Raw genomic sequence first — 17,223 nt, 5'->3', positions numbered from 1 at the left:
TAACATGTGGCTCTCAGCTTTTTCCACCTATTAGGGCTGCGCGTGGCTGCGCGTTTTACCCGGGAGGTGAGATACCCCCGGAACGCAGAGCTGAGGAATTACATGTGGCAGGTGATCAATCTAGATATATTGAAGGATGCGAGGCAAAAGGTAATATTAGTGGCTAATAACGCTGAGAGGAGCCCATGAGGTGTACAGTGTGGAAATAAATAAATAATACATTGATAAATGCTAAAAGATATACCCGAATGCAATGCCAATTAGAAGAATGTACCGATCTACCAGAAAAAGCGCCAAGGGGAGAAATCGAAGAAAGGAGAAAAGGGGGGAAGTGTACGAAGTATGTAGTGTTCAAGTGAGGCGACCACTCAAGTGAACTGCGCTAATGCATCAGAACGAGGGAATCTCGGGATGATTATCGCCGAGCTTCCGTCTCGGTGTCAGAATCACCGGGATTGTGGCTTGGCCCAGGCTGTATCTCATTGTCTGGTGTTGGCGTTCCTATGGCAGCAACACCTTCCGCTGTTTTGGTCTGGGGTTTACGGAGAGCACCACCCAGCCACGCAAGGCCACCACTCCACGAGTCACTGAAGCTGCGAAGACGGGTCACGTCTTCGTTGGTGGGTTGAGCTGGTATAGTATTTGCGTCTGCCGCAAGAGCTGACGTCGAACGGCCAGCCTCCGTAGGTCTGTCCGTGGCGGACTGGAGTCGAGAAGTTGCAAGGGAAAGCGCTGTGTCATTGTTTCCTTCAACAAGAGACGGATCTGCGAAAGCGCCGTCGAGCTGACGCCGACGTCCCAATTTCCGCCTTGTCCGATCCTTGAGAGGGCTACCATCGCCACGCCGGATAGAATCAGCGACTACGGCAGAGAAGCCACCGGAAAGTGTGGGAAGGAGAGGGCCAGGGGAGAAACGAGAGATAGAGTTGCGCAAAGCCCGCCGCGATGGTGTTTCCAGGGTAGTCTCATTGCTAATAGGGTGGTTGGTTTGGTCCAAAAGTGTGGGGGTTGAAGCACGTCGCGCGGTACCAGCGTTCCCATTGGTCTCCGCTGCTTCTTCAAGACCAGGGGCAGGAGGGAACCGCAAAAGAACCGTGGAAGACTGTACTGCCTCATTTTCCTGTCCAGGAGGGGTAACGGGGCGAATATCAGACTCCGGGGTCACGACAGCCTGCTCCTCGATGTCCGCCCATGGGTTCGACATGCGAGATGGCGGCCGCAACGGGGAAGTGTAGTCAAATGACGGAGCAGACAGGGGAGATGCATCGATGAAAGATGCACGAGGCGAAGAGGGCGCGGCAGAAAGAATACCTCTAGGAGTAAACTGATCGTCATCAAGTTCATCAATGCCTCGGCTCAATATGGACCCTCTCGGAGACTGTGGGACATCATAGTGTGCTTCTGTGGAAGCATCTGATATCTTCGGCAATTGGCGACCAGGCGGAGTCAAATCAATCCTGTCATGATATCTTTCCCCATTGAGTAAACCAATGGACCCCTCCTCGTCTTCGGATGAGAATGACGACTCATCATCGGCGCGGACTCTGCCGCTGGTGATGAAGGAAACCCCAAGGAAAGTCAACAAACACCCGCCAACAAACTTTGTGGCACGATCGGCCGTTATTGATTCAAAATCACGGTAAAGGACCGCACTTCCTATGATGACAGCGAGGGTGAAAAGAACAAACTGCGTCGGGATCACCTGGGTGGAATCGAAGCGTTGCAGAGCACGATTGATGTAACGGACTTGCATCAATGCGCTAAAAACAAGGACGAAGACAAGCAGATAGGTAATAGGGAATGTAATAACATGCCACAATGTACCAGATAGAAGTGAAGAGACACCCTTCGTAGAAAGTGCCGTATATCCGCCTGTGTGCTACAAGTTAGTACCAAGATGAAACAAGCCTCAAAACGAGAGATGACTAGATAGAGACTTACCAAACAATCCCACGAGCCCAACATCGATAAGAATCGACCTCGAGCCATACCGGTGGCTTGCCCACATGAGACCGATAATCAGCGAGGTGGTCAATCCAAGATAAAGCTGGAATTCCCATCGCGTAATGTTCACCCAAATTTCATGAGGCCCGATTTGTTCTTCGGACGATTTAGCACTGAGGACCACAATGACGGCACCAGCAATAGAGACGAGCACGCCCCAGAGATCCCGCTTGCGGAATTTCTCCTTGAGCAAGCATGGCGCAATAATGCAATTTGATATCAAAGCCACAACACCCAAGGGCGAGACAATGGAGGCCGGTGCGAAGCCGTAGGCCATGAAATTGCCCATTTCCCCTACAACCATGAGCACGATTCCAATCCACCAGTACGGAGACTTGAGGTAGGATTTGCGGTTGCCGTCTGCGCCATCCTTGCTTCCGGTGCTAATGTCCCGCGAGCTTGAACCAGTGTTCCTCCCCTCGGTATCGTCGCTATCGTCGTCGCGATAAGGTCCGAAATCATCCTGCTCGGAGTCTCGGTATTGCTCCCGGGATCTTCCTCTTGACCCAGCACGCGATCCATTGTTTCCAAGTTCCCCGTTGCGGATCTTTGCCTGCTCCCATTCCCTTGCGATCCGAATGTGCGCGTAGCGTTGGATATTGAGGGCTAATGAGATCAGAACATTGCCGCATAAAGCCGTGATAATACCGATCAGCGATGACCATTCATGCATGCTTCCACCATTATTTCCATCATGGTCATGAGGAGTTCCTGAAGTTGAATTTGATGGCGCGACAAAGAGTTGGTGGATAGAAGAAGCCGCAAATGAGGATGATCTCGCGGGGGAGGTGGCCGAAGAAAGAAGACCAGGCAGTAGGGTTGCTACCAGCGGGGACTGAGAGGATGCCATCCGTTCGTCTAAAATACTGCGATCAAGGTTCTCGAGTACTGTTTATCGCACAATTTGGCGGGAAGCCTTCCTAGTTGTTAAGCACCCCTAACAAGCCCCAACTCTCCGGCTGTACGGCCGATCAAAACAAGCTCCCAAATTTGATGGTGAGCATTTGGTCTCAAGTCGCAAAAGACCGCATTCTGTTCCGGGCGATCCGACGTTCTTGCGCGAAGATTATCACAAATAAGGCGAGTAATTTAGTAGAGGTTTGGGTAGGCGGCAATCACAGAGCGGAGGCGCGGAGATAATTGATATGTCAGCACCAAACCCCGGGGGCCACTCCAAGACCTATTTCTAAAGGCTCTAAGGTCCCGTGCGGCCACTGGAGCCTACGCGGTAATTTAACGTTTCACGGCGCAGATACGAATTGCAACAAAGCCAAATGTGAAGTTTGCGTGAGGTCAAAGCTCATGTGGTTCTTTCTAAAGCTATCATTGGTGGTTCAAGCAGCTAGTGATCGTCGGGTTTTTGGGGGACGTCATAGAGCAACAAAGAGGGGACCCAAGGCGAATGTAAGGGGGTCGATTAGACTTGGGATTCCTATATAAAGTCAGACATCCATACTATAAATTGTATATTGCACCCTTTTTACATTAGAATAGTGAATACATTGTACATGCCCAAGCAGATCATCGCTTTGCTTTCTTTTTTTCCGGTCCTTGTTCTTCGCCGTCACTCAGTTCCGCGTAGATGGCATTTGGTTGTGTCTCCTTGTATGCCTTGGTGAATATAGGCTCCTTCTCCGCCTGATCCGCATATTTCAATAGTGCTTCACGTGGATCCTCGTCTCGCATGGAGCTCAGAGGAATATTCTCGAGGATATGTTTCTCATCCGGGGTATTTTTGGCAAACGGTGTCTGGAACGGCATATGCGGTCGGCGAGGATCCCGAGAGCGACCAGAGGCTGTAAATCCAACTGTAGGATGACGAGCAGACCTAGTTGCAGAGCTGTAATGTGGAACACCGTCGGAACCGACGACTACCGAATCGCCTGCCAATGCCTGGTGCAGGTCAGGGGCGATAGTAATATCATCGACGTGGCGGAGTTTCGGTGCCTTGGACATAACGGTCGCTGCGCCCTTCGTGGACATAGTCGGGTTATAGAGGACGTGGGTTTCGGCATTGGCGGAGCCCGTCATAATCTGGTTGAGCTTTTCGTGCCATAGAACAGTAATCAAAGGTGACCCAGGTGTCACAGGAGTGACGAGCTCTGGCTTGAGAGTAGCGGGATTGAGGATGTACAGATGGCCAGTTTCAGAGCCTGTGATAATGTTGGCAGACGAAGGAGAAAACTGGATGTTGGATGTCGGGTAGCGGGAAGATGTCGAGGTATGTGTGACAGTTGTGACCGGAGTCTTAAACTTTCTGGTATCCCAGAGCTTGATCGTATCATCGCCACCTCTGCTGACAACAAGCCTTCCATCAGAACTGATATCAAGACCGCTTGTCCATGTATCTTTGACATGAGCATCCCGGATTTCTGCGCTGGGTCGTGTGTATGGGCCCTTTCCACTCCACATAACTAGGCTCCCATCAAGACCCGCGCCTATGAGAATGTCGGCGCCTCCTTGTTTTGGGGAGCCCCATGCGATGGCAGTCATCTTAGTCCGACCAGCGGATCCAGCTGCCCGTGACTTGTGCACGATCACCTCCTTCTGTGAGCGGCCAACATTGGCATCCCAGATGCGAATTGTGCTGTCGGTTCCAGCAGTGGCGCATATGTTGGGATCAGATGGGCTCCAGGCACCACAAGTAACCTCAGACACATGTCCTTTGGTATTGTGCATGTCTCGCAGATACATATCCCCCTTCACAAATTCGGTGAGTATCTCACCATCACGGCTGAGAATCCGTGGCTGTGGAGTGGCAGTTATGGCTAGAACATAACTAGGGGAGAGCGAATTGAACGCGGCGTAGTGCACAGCGTGGGTGTCCTGGGCCGCCGTCGTTTTCTTGGCTGAAGGATCGACGGTCTTAAAAGCGCGAAGTGTGGATGGAGTCATCGAGGCAAAGTCAAATAGCTTCAATGTACAATCGGTAGAACCTGTGATTAGTCGCGCGCCCGAAGGGTCCACGGTCATGGTGGTGACAGCACGCTCATGAGCCTTGAGAACGAGCTCATGCGACACGGGAAATTCATCCTCGTCATCATCTGAATCGTCAGAGTCTTCGTCGCTGTTATCATCACTGTCTTTTTCTTGATCACCACTCCCTCTTGCTTCGGCGCTAGGGGCTGCGATCCCAGTGCTTAGTTCTTTGCCCTCGGGATTCGGAGCCGAAACAGCGACACGCTTAGATCGGTCGATTTGGGACTCAACATCAACCGATTTCGCCTGCTTCCCAAAGCTGGAGGGAAAGAACTTGTTGAATGCCTCCTCATCGAATTCATCCATGATTGAGTGTGTGAGAAACTTTGCGATAGATGGGGAGAGGCTCTCCAACCTGATAGTGAGCTTGTTTGCAGCGTTTGCAGTGTGTGGTTGATAAGCCGATGGGCTTGGCGCAGATAAGCTCGCCCAGCAACTATGGATATCCATGGGCAAATTAGGTCCTTTGGATGGATTTATAGGTGGATTTAGGGAAATTGCTGGGCAGGGCGCCCTTGACATTCGTTCGTCACTCGATTATTACAATACACAAGGACCTAACTAAGTACAGGTCTCCAGCGCAAGCTCTCCAGCACTCTGCCCCCAGAAGAATCGCCAGCGCTTACAAGTAGAGACCCTCAACAGGACCGCCGTCCTGCTTGGTCTTCATGATGCGCTCACGAGCAGCCCGGAAATCGTCCATCTGAACCCTCATGCGGCGCTCTCTCAGGGCCATCAAACCAGCTTCGGTACAGATGGCACGGATGTCAGCACCAGAGAGATCATCCTTCTGGTTGATGAACTCCTCGAGGTCAACATCGTCACCGAGAGACATCTTCGAAGTGTGCAGAGTGAAAATCTTCTTCTTGGTGTTTTCTAAAAAGCAATGTTAGTAGGCCACGACAAAGTAGCAGACAACAGGGTATCACTTACGGTCTGGATTCTCGAAGAGAATCTTACGGTCAATACGACCAGGTCGGATCAAAGCTGGGTCCAATGTTTCGATCTTGTTGGTAGCCATGATGACCTTCACGTCACCACGATCATCGAATCCATCCAGCTGGTTCAGAAGCTCCAGCATGGTACGCTGGATTTCACGCTCACCGCCAGATTGTGATTCATATCGTTTTGTACCGATAGCATCAATCTCGTCGATGAACACAATTGATGGAGCATGCTCGGCAGCAACTGAGAAGATCTGGCGAACCAGGCGGGGGCCATCACCCAGATACTTCTGGATGAGCTCACTACCAACGATTCGGAGGAAGGTCGCGCTGGTCTGGTTGGCAACAGCCTTGGCAAGTAGCGTCTTTCCTGTACCTGGGGCACCGTAAAGAATCACACCCTTGGGGGGCTTGATACCCATCTCCTCATACAGCTCTGGGTGTAGCAAAGGCAGCTCCACTGATTCTCGAACTTCCTGGATTTGTTGCTCCAGACCACCAATATCAGCGTATGACTCTGTCGGCGCCTTATCCAGCTTCATCACTGAGACAAGGGGATCAGACTCCTCCGTCAGTACACCAACGACGGACACTGATTTGTGGTGTAGAAGGATGCTGGCACCTGGCTCGAGGAGATCTTTATCGACGAAAGACATGATCGAGACATAGTACTCCGGGCCGGTAGCGCTTGAGACAATAGCATGGTCATCGTCAATCAACTCTTCTAAGTTGCCGACGCCCATCGGGCTGCCTCGCATGTCATCAACTCGACTCCGCTCATCAGCGTTCCGATCCATCACATCCAAGTCACCACCTCGGCTAGGATCCTGGGTGGCCTGGGCCTTGGCCTTGCGCATTCGTTCCATGTTCTCAACGTACTCTTCTTCTAACAGTAGGTGGTCGTGAACACGCTGCATGCGAAGGTATCGTAGCTTGCATCGCGATGTAGGGTAGATATCGGGGAGCTTGGAGGCAGTGCTTGGGCCTGCAGCCTTGCGCTTCTTCTTTCCAAGACGAGTGGTAGGTGGTGGGGGAGGTTCGTATTTAGGCTTGTCCTTCTGAAAATGGTCTCAGCACCAGTTGTATAGCAGAGGCGAGTATGAACATACCTTCTTATCCTTGTCATCGCGTCCATCACCTCCAGGGCCGCCGCCTAGGTTAGACTGCTGTTGACCCTATTTTTGAATGTTAGAATGCAAAGCCGAGATGACCTCTCAAAGGCCAGGAAGATTGGGACACTCACCATGTTTGTCAGCCACCGAGAGGGAGACAATCAGAATCCTTGGTGTGAAGTTGCAAATGGAATCAGAATAGGGTTGATCCCGAGCCTTAATGGTAGTGAATGACGGAAAAAGCGAGGCGAAAGGGATGGATTATCAATGCAGATGTGGTATCGCCGGAGGTCAGACGCTGGGCAAGCTGGAAGCTGTTAGGTCCACACGTGACTATATAGGCCTCAGGCCGCCACTGCGTCATTCGCGCCTTATTGCCTCAATCTTATCGGCACCCTTGTGCCTCCGAGGACAATCAAAGGGACTCATATTCTACCGAGGCTCTATACTGATCTATACTGAGATTTACCATAAGCAATCCAGCCTTAACAGTTGTGTTCCTTCGTGGAGTCTATATATCAGGTGCATATATATCGGGTGACAGGTGTTGAGCTCATCACTCATACTTAATTCCCGTATAGTTCCAAGCTCCCCCTCCATTGGTGAGATCCTCGTTTCTCTTAAGTTCCTTTCATTTCCCTAGGGGATTTTGTACTCCGGGTGTGATATTTCTCTATCTGATATGAACCCTTCCTAACACCATATGGTCCTCCTACTATTAGCCCCACTCTGTCTTCCTCTCCACGGCAGTTTCTACGCTCTGTGCGGTCTTTGACAAAACCGGAATAGATCTATTTGACTCCACAATTTGCACATAAAACGGTCTCATCTTCAACATATCGTGTTTGACCTCTTTCTGAAACGAGTCCTCAAATCACCATGGCTAGCAATCGTATGCGTCGCATTGGAAAGGAAATTGCGGACATCCACGCCGATGCCCACTCTCAAATCAAGGCTGAGCCATTTGGCAACCAGGACGATGTCACTCACCTAAGGGGATCATTTCCAGGGCCACCCGGAACTCCTTATGAAGGTGGCACCTACAATATCGATATCAAAATCCCCACCGACTACCCTTTCCGACCACCTACCATGAAGTTTGAGACTAAAGTGTGGCATCCAAATGTCAGCAGCCAAACGGTCAGTGCCATCTTCACAATAAACATATGAGAAAATTAGGATTCTGATAGCCAATGTAGGGTGCAATCTGTCTTGACACGCTTTCTACTGCTTGGTCGCCAGTTCTGACCATCAAGTCTGCTCTGCTTTCGCTGCAATCTTTGCTCAGCACACCGGAGCCCAAAGATCCCCAAGATGCTGAAGTGGCTAATATGCTTCTCAAGACACCTAAAGAGTTTGAGCGTGTTGCACGCGACTGGGCAGTGGTCTATGCTGGAGCTCCCGTGCGTAGTGCTGAAAATGGAAGCAGCCCAAGCCTAAAAGACTCCCGAGAAGCAGCTGAGGAAGCCAGTCTTGCAAAGTTAGACATTCTTCTATGATTTATTGAGTATAGTTGCTGACTATTATCTATAGATATGATGGATACAACAAGAATTTGATCGACCGTTTCGGCAGCATGGGCTTCGATGTTGAGCGCGTTGTGGCTGCTTTCCGCTCTGCTGGTGTTGAACGCAGAGGAGGTCAGGACTATGAATTAGGAGAAGGTCGTATGGGTGATATTGCTGCCCGGCTTCTCGGTGAGTGATGTATATTCTGGTGTTTGCGATGAACTCGGGATGAAAAACGACAAAAAGTACATATGGAACATGAATGTATTGCATTGGGTGGTTTATGCATGTCAAACATTGAATATTTGGTACATAGCTTTTAATCGAAATTATGAAAACAATCAAATAAGACCAAGAGAACAGTAAAATGATATGATGGTTTGATGCTCACAGGTTTAGAGGGAACTGCGGGTTCGTGTTATCGATAAGCACACAAGCTCCGATCTTCAATGTCTTCTGTTGGATCACCCCAGGTGGAATAATTGTTGGGCTTATTGACAATTGTCAAGTACTTATTCTCATTTGAAACTTCCCGGCACTTTCTACGCCTCCATACTCAGCATTTCTCTTTAGTGATACCCTAACCAGCCAACCGTCATCTCCGGCCAAGAATAAAGGTTTCTAGCCTTTGATCCTTCCAAGCCAAGAGCACCAACGCCATGATTGAAGACGATATTTACAGGGCCTCATCCCAGTATCGATTGTGGTCATACACCGAGCCATCTCTGCAATCCCTCAGAGCCTCGACAAATGCTGTTGCCAGCGAGCGTGTGCGTGCGGCTTTGCGCAGATCGCGCGAAACACATCAGTCGACCGCATCCTCCGCGGCGGGGACACCACTACCGGAAAGCAATATGGAAATGAACAAAAATGAGAATGATGTGGAATGCTTGACGCCAGAGGAGGAGCTCGTTCTCGTACGGTATTACTGCGAGAAGACCCTTGAGCTAGGAGAGACATATAAGCCACCAATTCCGACAATGGTCCGGGTACGTTAACCTCTAGGGGACTGCATGCTCTCCTTGAAAATTGTCTCACACAAAGCTTGACAAGCTGACCTTCCTCATTCTGCCCATATAGGCCACCGCGATCCAATACCTCCGTCGCTTCTACCTGACTAATTCACCCATGACATACCATCCAAAGTCTATCATGGCTTGTGCGCTCTTCGTCGCTACCAAAACGGATAATTACTATATCTCTCTTCGGCAATTTGCAGATGGAATTCCCGGTGACACAACGACGGAGGACGTCATCGCACCGGAATTCCTACTCATGCAGGGACTCCGTTTCACATTTGATGTACGGCATCCATTTCGGGGACTCGAAGGCGGCGTTATGGAACTACAAGCCATTGCGGAAGGCCGAGGCCAGCCAGCCCCCCATCTACCACATGAGACGGCGGAAGATCTCCAACAAGGATTGCTGTCCATCGCACCTCCTCCCGTCCCATCGTCATCAATGTCAGATCGAATTGCTCGGGCTCACGGCACAACTCGCGAGCTGCTGAAATCCGCTGCGCAGATGACAGACGCCTATTTCTTGTATACACCTTCCCAGATCTGGTTTTCTGCCTTTTTACTGGCGGATCGTCCGCTAGCCGAGTTTTTGCTAGATGTCAAACTTGGTGGTCCTGTCACAGCCACAATTCCTGCCCCGGAAACAGACGAAAATGGCCTGGTGAACCCTCTATACGAAATCCGCTCCAAGCTGCATCACGTATTGACTCAATGTTCTGCTCTTCTCCAATCATACACACCCCTCTCTTCGGACCCTGCGCAAATGAAGAGCCTCAAGCGCATCGCGAAGAAACTATATCATTGCCAGAACCCCGAGAAGGTGAATCTAGCTGCTGCTCGGAAACGGGATTCAGCCCTGCCATCGACAGCTGTTCAAAGCGACACTGGAGTGGCAACTTCTGAAAGCGAAACAGAACGCCTAGCGAAAAAGCGAAAAATGGAGCAAGAACAAATCATCCGTCAGGATGGTGATGTTTTTGGCCCGGAGTTGGTCACTCAGCGGACTAAGCAGTAATGGCCATAGAAGTCATGGATTCTAAATACACAATTAATATCAAATACGAAAGCAAACATATCTAGATACACCAAATCTCGAACACGATGATACATTGCCAAATTCCCAGATCTTAGGTGCAGCCATGAAACCTCTCGCTATTTGCCAGCCTAAGACCTGCATGTGTCAACTCCAGACGAAATGGATACATTTGTGGCATCATCGGACAGAACAAGCTTTGCTTTGCTCTACTCTATTATAGGTAACTAAAGAAATGCATTTGACGCGGTACTAATGGTTATAATTGATATTATTCTCTTTGTATCTCTGTCGACTCCAGTAACAAGTATATCCTACAAAGTATACCAACGCCAATCCAAAGTCCAGTTATTACCAGATACTCTTCTACCTGAGGACTCAAATAATCACCTCCAGCACAGATTATCCTACAAGCCTTACTCTACACTACAAACAAGCACCATAGCCATAAAAAAACATATATTCAAAAAGGCAACGCATCCAAAATCCCAACTAGTAAATCAGCAACTATCAGCAAATCACCACCAGAAGCAAGCTCCTCCTTAAGAACATCCAATTCCCACTTGATCTCAAAGCAAATCTCCTTAATAGAAAGCGAACCCCACCGCGCACGCACGCGGTTATCACTCCTGACCCCGAATTCGCCCACCTGGCCCATGAATCCAACCTGAACGATACGCTCGCCGAGCTCCTCCAGTCGTGTTGCGATATCTTCCATATCAGGGCTTGGGGATGGGCTTAAGAGAACGAAGACTTGGCATTGGAGCTTGTGGGTGAAGGTGTCGCAGGCTTTTGTATAGATCTCACGGAAGTTTGCTGGGTGTATGCGAGATCCGTCCATTGGGCTGGTGGGTATATGTGCCTAGTATCGGGTGTTTCTAGGTGGGTTAATGTGTTAGACTTACGTATGGCAATGGGTGAGGAGAATGAGACGGATAGGTGAAATGGGTGATGAGAGTCGGGGGTATTTATGTATGTGCTTGTTGTGATGACTTGGATTTGGTTCTTTGTTTGAGAAGAGAGGAGACAATGAGGGCTCATAGGGTCATTGTTGATTTCCTTTGTGTCTCAGTGCATGGCACTTTGTGAGGTAGTGGTGTTAGGATGAGAATAACAAAGGGTAAGTCGCTAGGTCTCGAACAATCCAATGACTGATTCTCAGTCATGACAACAATGTCGACGGAGGTTGTCTACATAAACAGAACATCGACAAGATATCAATCTAGAAGGCTGCAAACATATAGAAGTAGCATACGGATATATTTCAGCCTAACCGGCATCCCTTATATTCACCTCGGAGGGGACTAGATACTCTATCAAGGATGCATAAGACAAAAGCAAAAAATGGGTAGTTCATAACAATAAAACGCAAAAGTCCAATCCTCCATCCAAAATCTATTCGGGCAGGAGGGCAGGACAAATCTAACGGACAAAAAGGAAATAAATGAAAACCATCCCAACCCAAGGAACTTTTTGTTGTGTCCCTGCGGGAACCAAACTTTTAGTGCCATGTGGGCATTTTGTATTCAGTTCTCGTCTAGCATTTCGTCATCAAAAGGGGAAAAAAAAAGTTGTAACAAAGTTGAAGCATAAACAAGCCCTTAAACGGCACCGGCGGACAACATCTTGTTACGGAGGTAGTTCTTGTAGTCACCGATGGAGCCGTCCCAGCGACGGATGGTCTTGTCCTCACAGACCATGATGTCCTTGGCAATCTTATCGAGGAGACGGAAATCGTGAGAGACGACGACAACACCACCGCTGTAGGCGTTGATGGCATCGGCCAGCGAGTCAATGGTGGGGATATCGAGACCGTTGGTAGGCTCGTCAAGAAGAATCATGTTGGGGGACTCAATGGCAAGCAGGGCGAAGACGATACGAGACTTCTGACCCTCGGACAGGGTACCCATGAGGGCGGTCTGGCCCTCACCGCTGAGACCGTAACGGCCGAGCTGCTGGCGCCAGTACTGGTAGTCCTGGGACTTCTCGGGGAAGCGGTCACGGACGAACTCCAGGGAGGACTTGGTGAGATCGAGCTGCTCAGAAGAGTGCTGGCTGTAAACACCGAGCTTCAAGTGAGTGTGACGGGAGACACGGCCACCGATGGGGCTGAGCTTGCCGGTCATGAGACGGAGCAGGGTAGACTTGCCGACACCGTTGGGGCCGACCAGGGCGGTACGGGAGTCCATGTCGACACCGAGGTCGAGGTGCTCGTACAGGGTGTCATCCCAGTTACCGGAGTAAGAGAAACTGACATCATCGAAGGAGAGAACTGGGGGAGGAAGCTTCTCGACATCGGCGAAGCGGAAAGTGAAGACACGGTCGGCAACGACGGGCTGGATGAAGCCATCGGCCTCCATCTTGTCGAGAATCTTCTGGCGAGACTTGGCTTGACGCACCAAGTTGGCGTAGGTACCAGCGGAAGCAATGAACTTCTTGATGTGCTGGATTTCTTCCTGCTGCTTGGCGTAGGCCTTGGCCTGGTTGGTCTCCTGCTCACTACGGGTCTTGTGGTAAGAATCGTAGTTACCACCGTAGTAGAGGAGCTTCTGGCCACGCATATCAAGCATGTTAGTGCAGACACCGTTCAGGAAATCCATGGAGTGAGAAACCAGGATCAAAGTACGATCCCACTTCTTCAGGTACTCCTCGAGCCACACGCAAGCTTCCAAGTCCAAATGGGCAGTGGGGTCATCAAGCAAGAGCAAAGAGGGCTTGACGAACAGGGCCTTGGCAAGGGCAACACGCATACGCCATCCACCGGACATATCCTTGGTCTTCTTGTTGATGGTGTGCTTGTTGAAGCCGAGACCGGTAAGAATGAGGGAGGCACGAACGTGGAAAGTGGAAGGATCCATCTTGTCCATGCGCTGTATAGAATAATTAGCTTGCGTTCTGAAATTAAGAGTGAAACTGGAAAAATACGTACGTCGTAGAGGTCTTCAAGAATAGGGCTATCAGGGCCGTCATTCTCAAGAACTTCCTCGGCCTTCTTCTCCATATCTTCCAACTGGCGTTCGGCCTCGCGAACAACCCAGTCAAGGGCACCGAAATCGGTGGGGGGTGCACCCTCGTTCAGAAGGTAGATATCGATGTGCTCGGGAACGGGGAACTCGCGGGCAGCAATGGACTTGAGGATAGTGGACTTTCCGCAACCGTTCTCACCGAGGAGACCGTAGCGACGGCCGAAGGTCAACTCGAGGGTAGAATCGGTGACGAGGACCTTTCCGTGGAACACAAGGGAGCAAGAGGTAATCTTAACGTCGCGAGAGGCGGGCAGAGATGACAGCACACCGGTGGTGACACGATCGGACAGACCGTGCTTATCCATCTGGGCTGTGAGCTTATCAACGGCGGACTGATCCTTGGTGGCAGGCGCATCTCCGACAATTGGCTTTCCGTGGGCATCGAGTTCGACCTTAACATCCTTCTTAGGCTTCTTCTCCTCGGCACGCTTGGCCAGGCGGGCAGCCTTCGAGGCGGAAACCATATTTGCGTGTGTGACGGGGTATAAAATAAAAAGGGGGAATATTTAAGAAGAAAAGTAAGGGACAGAAGGCACACAGGGAGAGAGAGAAGAAAGGATGATGCAAAAAGAGATTGAAGAGAAAAGCAAAAAGGCTGAGTGGATCGCCTGGCGGGGCGGGCAGGAAATGGAGGGGCGTAGAGCAGTGGAGTTGTGGTTTGCCCTTATCGATAAAATTCTATCGATTGTGAGATTTGGAAGAGAAATATGAAAGAAGTTGAGAGTGGAATGTTACCTATTTTTCACTTATAAGTTTAATTCTTTTGCCTGTTGATGTGTTGGCAAAAAAAATTGTCAGGGCTTTAAGAAATTTCAAGTCCAAAAAAAAAATTCAGTGGGCCGGATATTAAATGGAAGCTGATTGGGAGAGACGTCACCGCAGTAAATGCCTGAGGTGTAAATTTTGCCACTTTTGTGTGATGATAAGGTACAAAGGGGAAGGAGGGGGAAAGCTATATTTGGAGAGATAACAGATATTTAATACACTTTGCCCCTCAAATTCTTTCACTGATTCTCTCTAATACTTCTTGCTCCTCAACTGAAAGCAATATCCCATCCGGCAATGAAATATCACCACGTTCTATTACTAACCGTCGAGGAACATCAGTCAGACTATCCTCATAATGACTAGGAACACTAGGTGTTTCCTTATGAATAGGCTTTTCAACATCCTCCCGAGACCGTGCTAGAGGATGTGATGTCCACCAGTACAGCGGATAACGACGCTGCACATTATTAATGATCACGGCCGCAACCTGCATAAGACTAACACCGAGTAACATGACCGGGAAAAGCCACCAGCCCAAAGCAACAGTTTGAGCATGCGTCACTGCCAGAACAGCAGTTGCACCCGCTGGTGGGTGTGTAGTATTGGTGAGGAGCATGACAGCCGTGGTAAGACCGCAAGCGAGAGCGCCTCCTAGCTCAGTATACGCTTCAGCACGAGGATCCAAGGCGAACAATTTCGATATCGAGACACCGAAGAAACATGCGATGACCTGGCTCAAGATTGCATTGCGTGGTTGTGCGAAGGGCGATTCGATTGCACCGAATTCAATAACCGCCGCTGCGCCCTATCAAAGAATCATAGAGTCAGCCCTATGTTGTTTTCTGATTCCACTCTGCTCTCTTGCGCATCGGATTCCAACTCACAAAACTACCAATAATCGTTGGTGCATCACGGGCTTCAAAGGCAGGTACCCGTTTCGAAACAGATGCCACCAAAGCCACACCGCAAAATGCTCCAAGCAAGGACCACAAGGCGATCAGTATGTTGCCTATTGGCTTGGGTGGTCTATCCCGATATCCCAGCATATAAGCCACAGGTCGTGGTACGAGATGCCATCGTGGTGCTGGCACGAATGGATTCAAATATCGATCGATGTCGAAATTCCAGGTCGTCGGGTGGGATAGCGTTACCGGTCCATGCGGAGATGGCGACATGCTGGAGTTCTGCAATGAGCAACTATGTATCTTCTGGGCTCTGTAGGATTCCTAGGTTCCCAGTGATCTTACAACAGTAAGTCACAAACACCTCTAGGAGTCCCTACCGGGTATGTAGAGGAAGAATCCCCCCATCTGCCGTATACCCGTACCTAGTAAGCAAACCCTCATGTGCGTCGTTAAAGGCGCAACGCTCCTCTCTTTCTCCGCGGATTCAACTCTCCGAAGCGTAGGGCTTGATGCCGCCACCATCCAATTTCTTCCACTCAGGATTTACATTTGGTAACATAAACTACGAATTGGGACTAGCGCCTTGGCATAGCGTCATTGTCAGAGATGCCGTCTGACGTCGGGACGTTTTCGATGTTTAGTTACTCCGTTTATGGACAATAATATATTGTTTCAGACTATTCTTCAGCACAAAAATGGTGTTAATTACCACAAAATCACTTCTTGCAGTTATTGGCTATTGGTATATATGCCTGGTTTATACTAAAAAATAGTGATACCATGTTCGGCATAACAATAAAGAAATCAAATCTCACCCCCAATATCCCTTAGACACTCCTCCCCTTCTCCAATAACCAATGGCAACCCTACACACCAAGCTCGCGGATACTCCATCCCCCATTTCGCCATAAGCGCCCTGAGATCTGCCTCATGGCCAGGGACAACATTAACAAAAACTCGATCCCCATGCGATCGTGGCTCAGAATGCACCGCGCCCTCGTCCTCGCCCACCCTGAAGAACACACACTCCCCTGCCGACGCCTGCACAACCCCATGTCCACCCAGTTCAACAGCTAGCTGTGCTCGCACCGAGTCCGCCACCATGGCACAGCCGACACAGCGCACAGAGGCGCAAGTGTGGTCTGGGTTTGCGGCACGGGCGGCGGTTTTGGCGGCTTGTTGCGTAGCGCGTGCTAGGTGATTTGTTGTGGGTGGGATGAACAGGGTTCCGGGTCCTAGGAGGGTTGTTGTGAGTTTCCAGTTTGTGGGCGTGGGGCTGATAGAAGGGATTTGGGCAGTTGGGGTTGTGGGTGGGTGGTCATGCTCGTCTTGGGGGTTTGAGGGTGAGATTGTGGTTGGGGGCTGTGACTTTGTTGGCCCTGCCCAGGTGGATTTGAGTAGATTAGTGATTGGCGAGAAGAGCGATTCATGTCTTGCATGTTTTATTGGTGATTGGGAGGGAGAGAAGAATAAATCGTCTGTATGCCATCGTGGGGTGTCGAACTCGTCCGAGCCTATACTTGCTCGGATTGTGAGCCAGTAGTGGGATTGGTTGTTTTTGGTCAAGAAGTCGTGGACATATAACAGAAAGGAGAATAAGGAGGGTAGTATTGAGCCGTTAATTGTGGCTTCTGCCCAGGTGTTAAAAGAGGATGGCAGGTTACATGCTTCAAGGGTCAAGAGGGGTCCGCAGTAAGTCCATGAGGACGAGGTGTTGAGGGTAATTGGATCATCTGTTGGCAGTAGTTCTTTAGATTCGGAGGGATATTTGGCTGGATATGGGAAGAATCCAAAAGATGGTAGTTTTTTGACATCCATAACAAGTATCTGAAGAATTTTATCTCTTGGGGACCTATGGAACAATTTGAAAAGCTCCTGGATCTCTCATATGTACAAAAGGACGTTTTTCAACTTCTATTTTAGTA

The 17,223-nt window shown here is 49.8% G+C and overlaps 8 protein-coding genes across 8 annotated transcripts; 1 reads left to right on the top strand and 7 right to left on the bottom strand.

The window, feature by feature from the left end:
* Positions 1–415: 415 nt before the first annotated feature.
* PGRI_060390 (DUF803 domain membrane protein) lies at positions 416–2,854 on the bottom strand (the record flags this gene model as incomplete). The annotated part of the gene is made up of 2 exons (XM_040793753.1): positions 416–1,872; positions 1,942–2,854. The coding sequence occupies 2 exons, from the start codon at positions 2,852–2,854 to the stop codon at positions 416–418; spliced, it is 2,370 nt and encodes a 789-aa protein (XP_040648608.1).
* A 671-nt stretch (positions 2,855–3,525) lies between these two features.
* PGRI_060380 (WD40 repeat domain-containing protein) lies at positions 3,526–5,289 on the bottom strand (the record flags this gene model as incomplete). Its single annotated transcript, XM_040793752.1, has 1 exon — positions 3,526–5,289. One exon carries the CDS (start codon positions 5,287–5,289, stop codon positions 3,526–3,528), a length of 1,764 nt encoding a protein of 587 aa, XP_040648607.1.
* Positions 5,290–5,605: 316 nt separating this feature from the next.
* On the bottom strand, positions 5,606–7,173 carry PGRI_060370 (proteasome regulatory particle base subunit RPT2; the record flags this gene model as incomplete). Its single annotated transcript, XM_040793751.1, has 4 exons — positions 5,606–5,859; positions 5,917–6,985; positions 7,037–7,102; positions 7,171–7,173. The coding sequence occupies 4 exons, from the start codon at positions 7,171–7,173 to the stop codon at positions 5,606–5,608; spliced, it is 1,392 nt and encodes a 463-aa protein (XP_040648606.1).
* A 745-nt stretch (positions 7,174–7,918) lies between these two features.
* Positions 7,919–10,581, top strand: PGRI_060360 (TFIIH complex kinase subunit CCL1; the record flags this gene model as incomplete). Its single annotated transcript, XM_040793750.1, has 5 exons — positions 7,919–8,179; positions 8,239–8,519; positions 8,573–8,736; positions 9,190–9,536; positions 9,628–10,581. 5 exons carry the CDS (start codon positions 7,919–7,921, stop codon positions 10,579–10,581), a joined length of 2,007 nt encoding a protein of 668 aa, XP_040648605.1.
* Positions 10,582–11,062: 481 nt separating this feature from the next.
* PGRI_060350 (uncharacterized protein) lies at positions 11,063–11,440 on the bottom strand (the record flags this gene model as incomplete). Its single annotated transcript, XM_040793749.1, has 1 exon — positions 11,063–11,440. One exon carries the CDS (start codon positions 11,438–11,440, stop codon positions 11,063–11,065), a length of 378 nt encoding a protein of 125 aa, XP_040648604.1.
* A 760-nt stretch (positions 11,441–12,200) lies between these two features.
* On the bottom strand, positions 12,201–14,089 carry PGRI_060340 (ATP-binding cassette family ATPase ARB1; the record flags this gene model as incomplete). The annotated part of the gene is made up of 2 exons (XM_040793748.1): positions 12,201–13,469; positions 13,529–14,089. 2 exons carry the CDS (start codon positions 14,087–14,089, stop codon positions 12,201–12,203), a joined length of 1,830 nt encoding a protein of 609 aa, XP_040648603.1.
* Positions 14,090–14,619: 530 nt separating this feature from the next.
* Positions 14,620–15,568, bottom strand: PGRI_060330 (HPP family protein; the record flags this gene model as incomplete). The annotated part of the gene is made up of 2 exons (XM_040793747.1): positions 14,620–15,198; positions 15,278–15,568. 2 exons carry the CDS (start codon positions 15,566–15,568, stop codon positions 14,620–14,622), a joined length of 870 nt encoding a protein of 289 aa, XP_040648602.1.
* Positions 15,569–16,102: 534 nt separating this feature from the next.
* On the bottom strand, positions 16,103–17,116 carry PGRI_060320 (uncharacterized protein; the record flags this gene model as incomplete). The annotated part of the gene is made up of 1 exon (XM_040793746.1): positions 16,103–17,116. The coding sequence occupies one exon, from the start codon at positions 17,114–17,116 to the stop codon at positions 16,103–16,105; it is 1,014 nt and encodes a 337-aa protein (XP_040648601.1).
* Between the last annotated feature and the right edge of the window lie 107 nt (positions 17,117–17,223).

The sequence above is a fragment of the Penicillium griseofulvum genome (genome assembly GCF_001561935.1).
Source record: "Penicillium griseofulvum strain PG3 chromosome Unknown contig_95, whole genome shotgun sequence".
Classification (NCBI taxonomy): domain Eukaryota; kingdom Fungi; phylum Ascomycota; class Eurotiomycetes; order Eurotiales; family Aspergillaceae; genus Penicillium; species Penicillium griseofulvum.
Note: the sequence above shows the minus strand (reverse complement) of the source record. Positions and strands in the feature narration are given on the sequence as shown.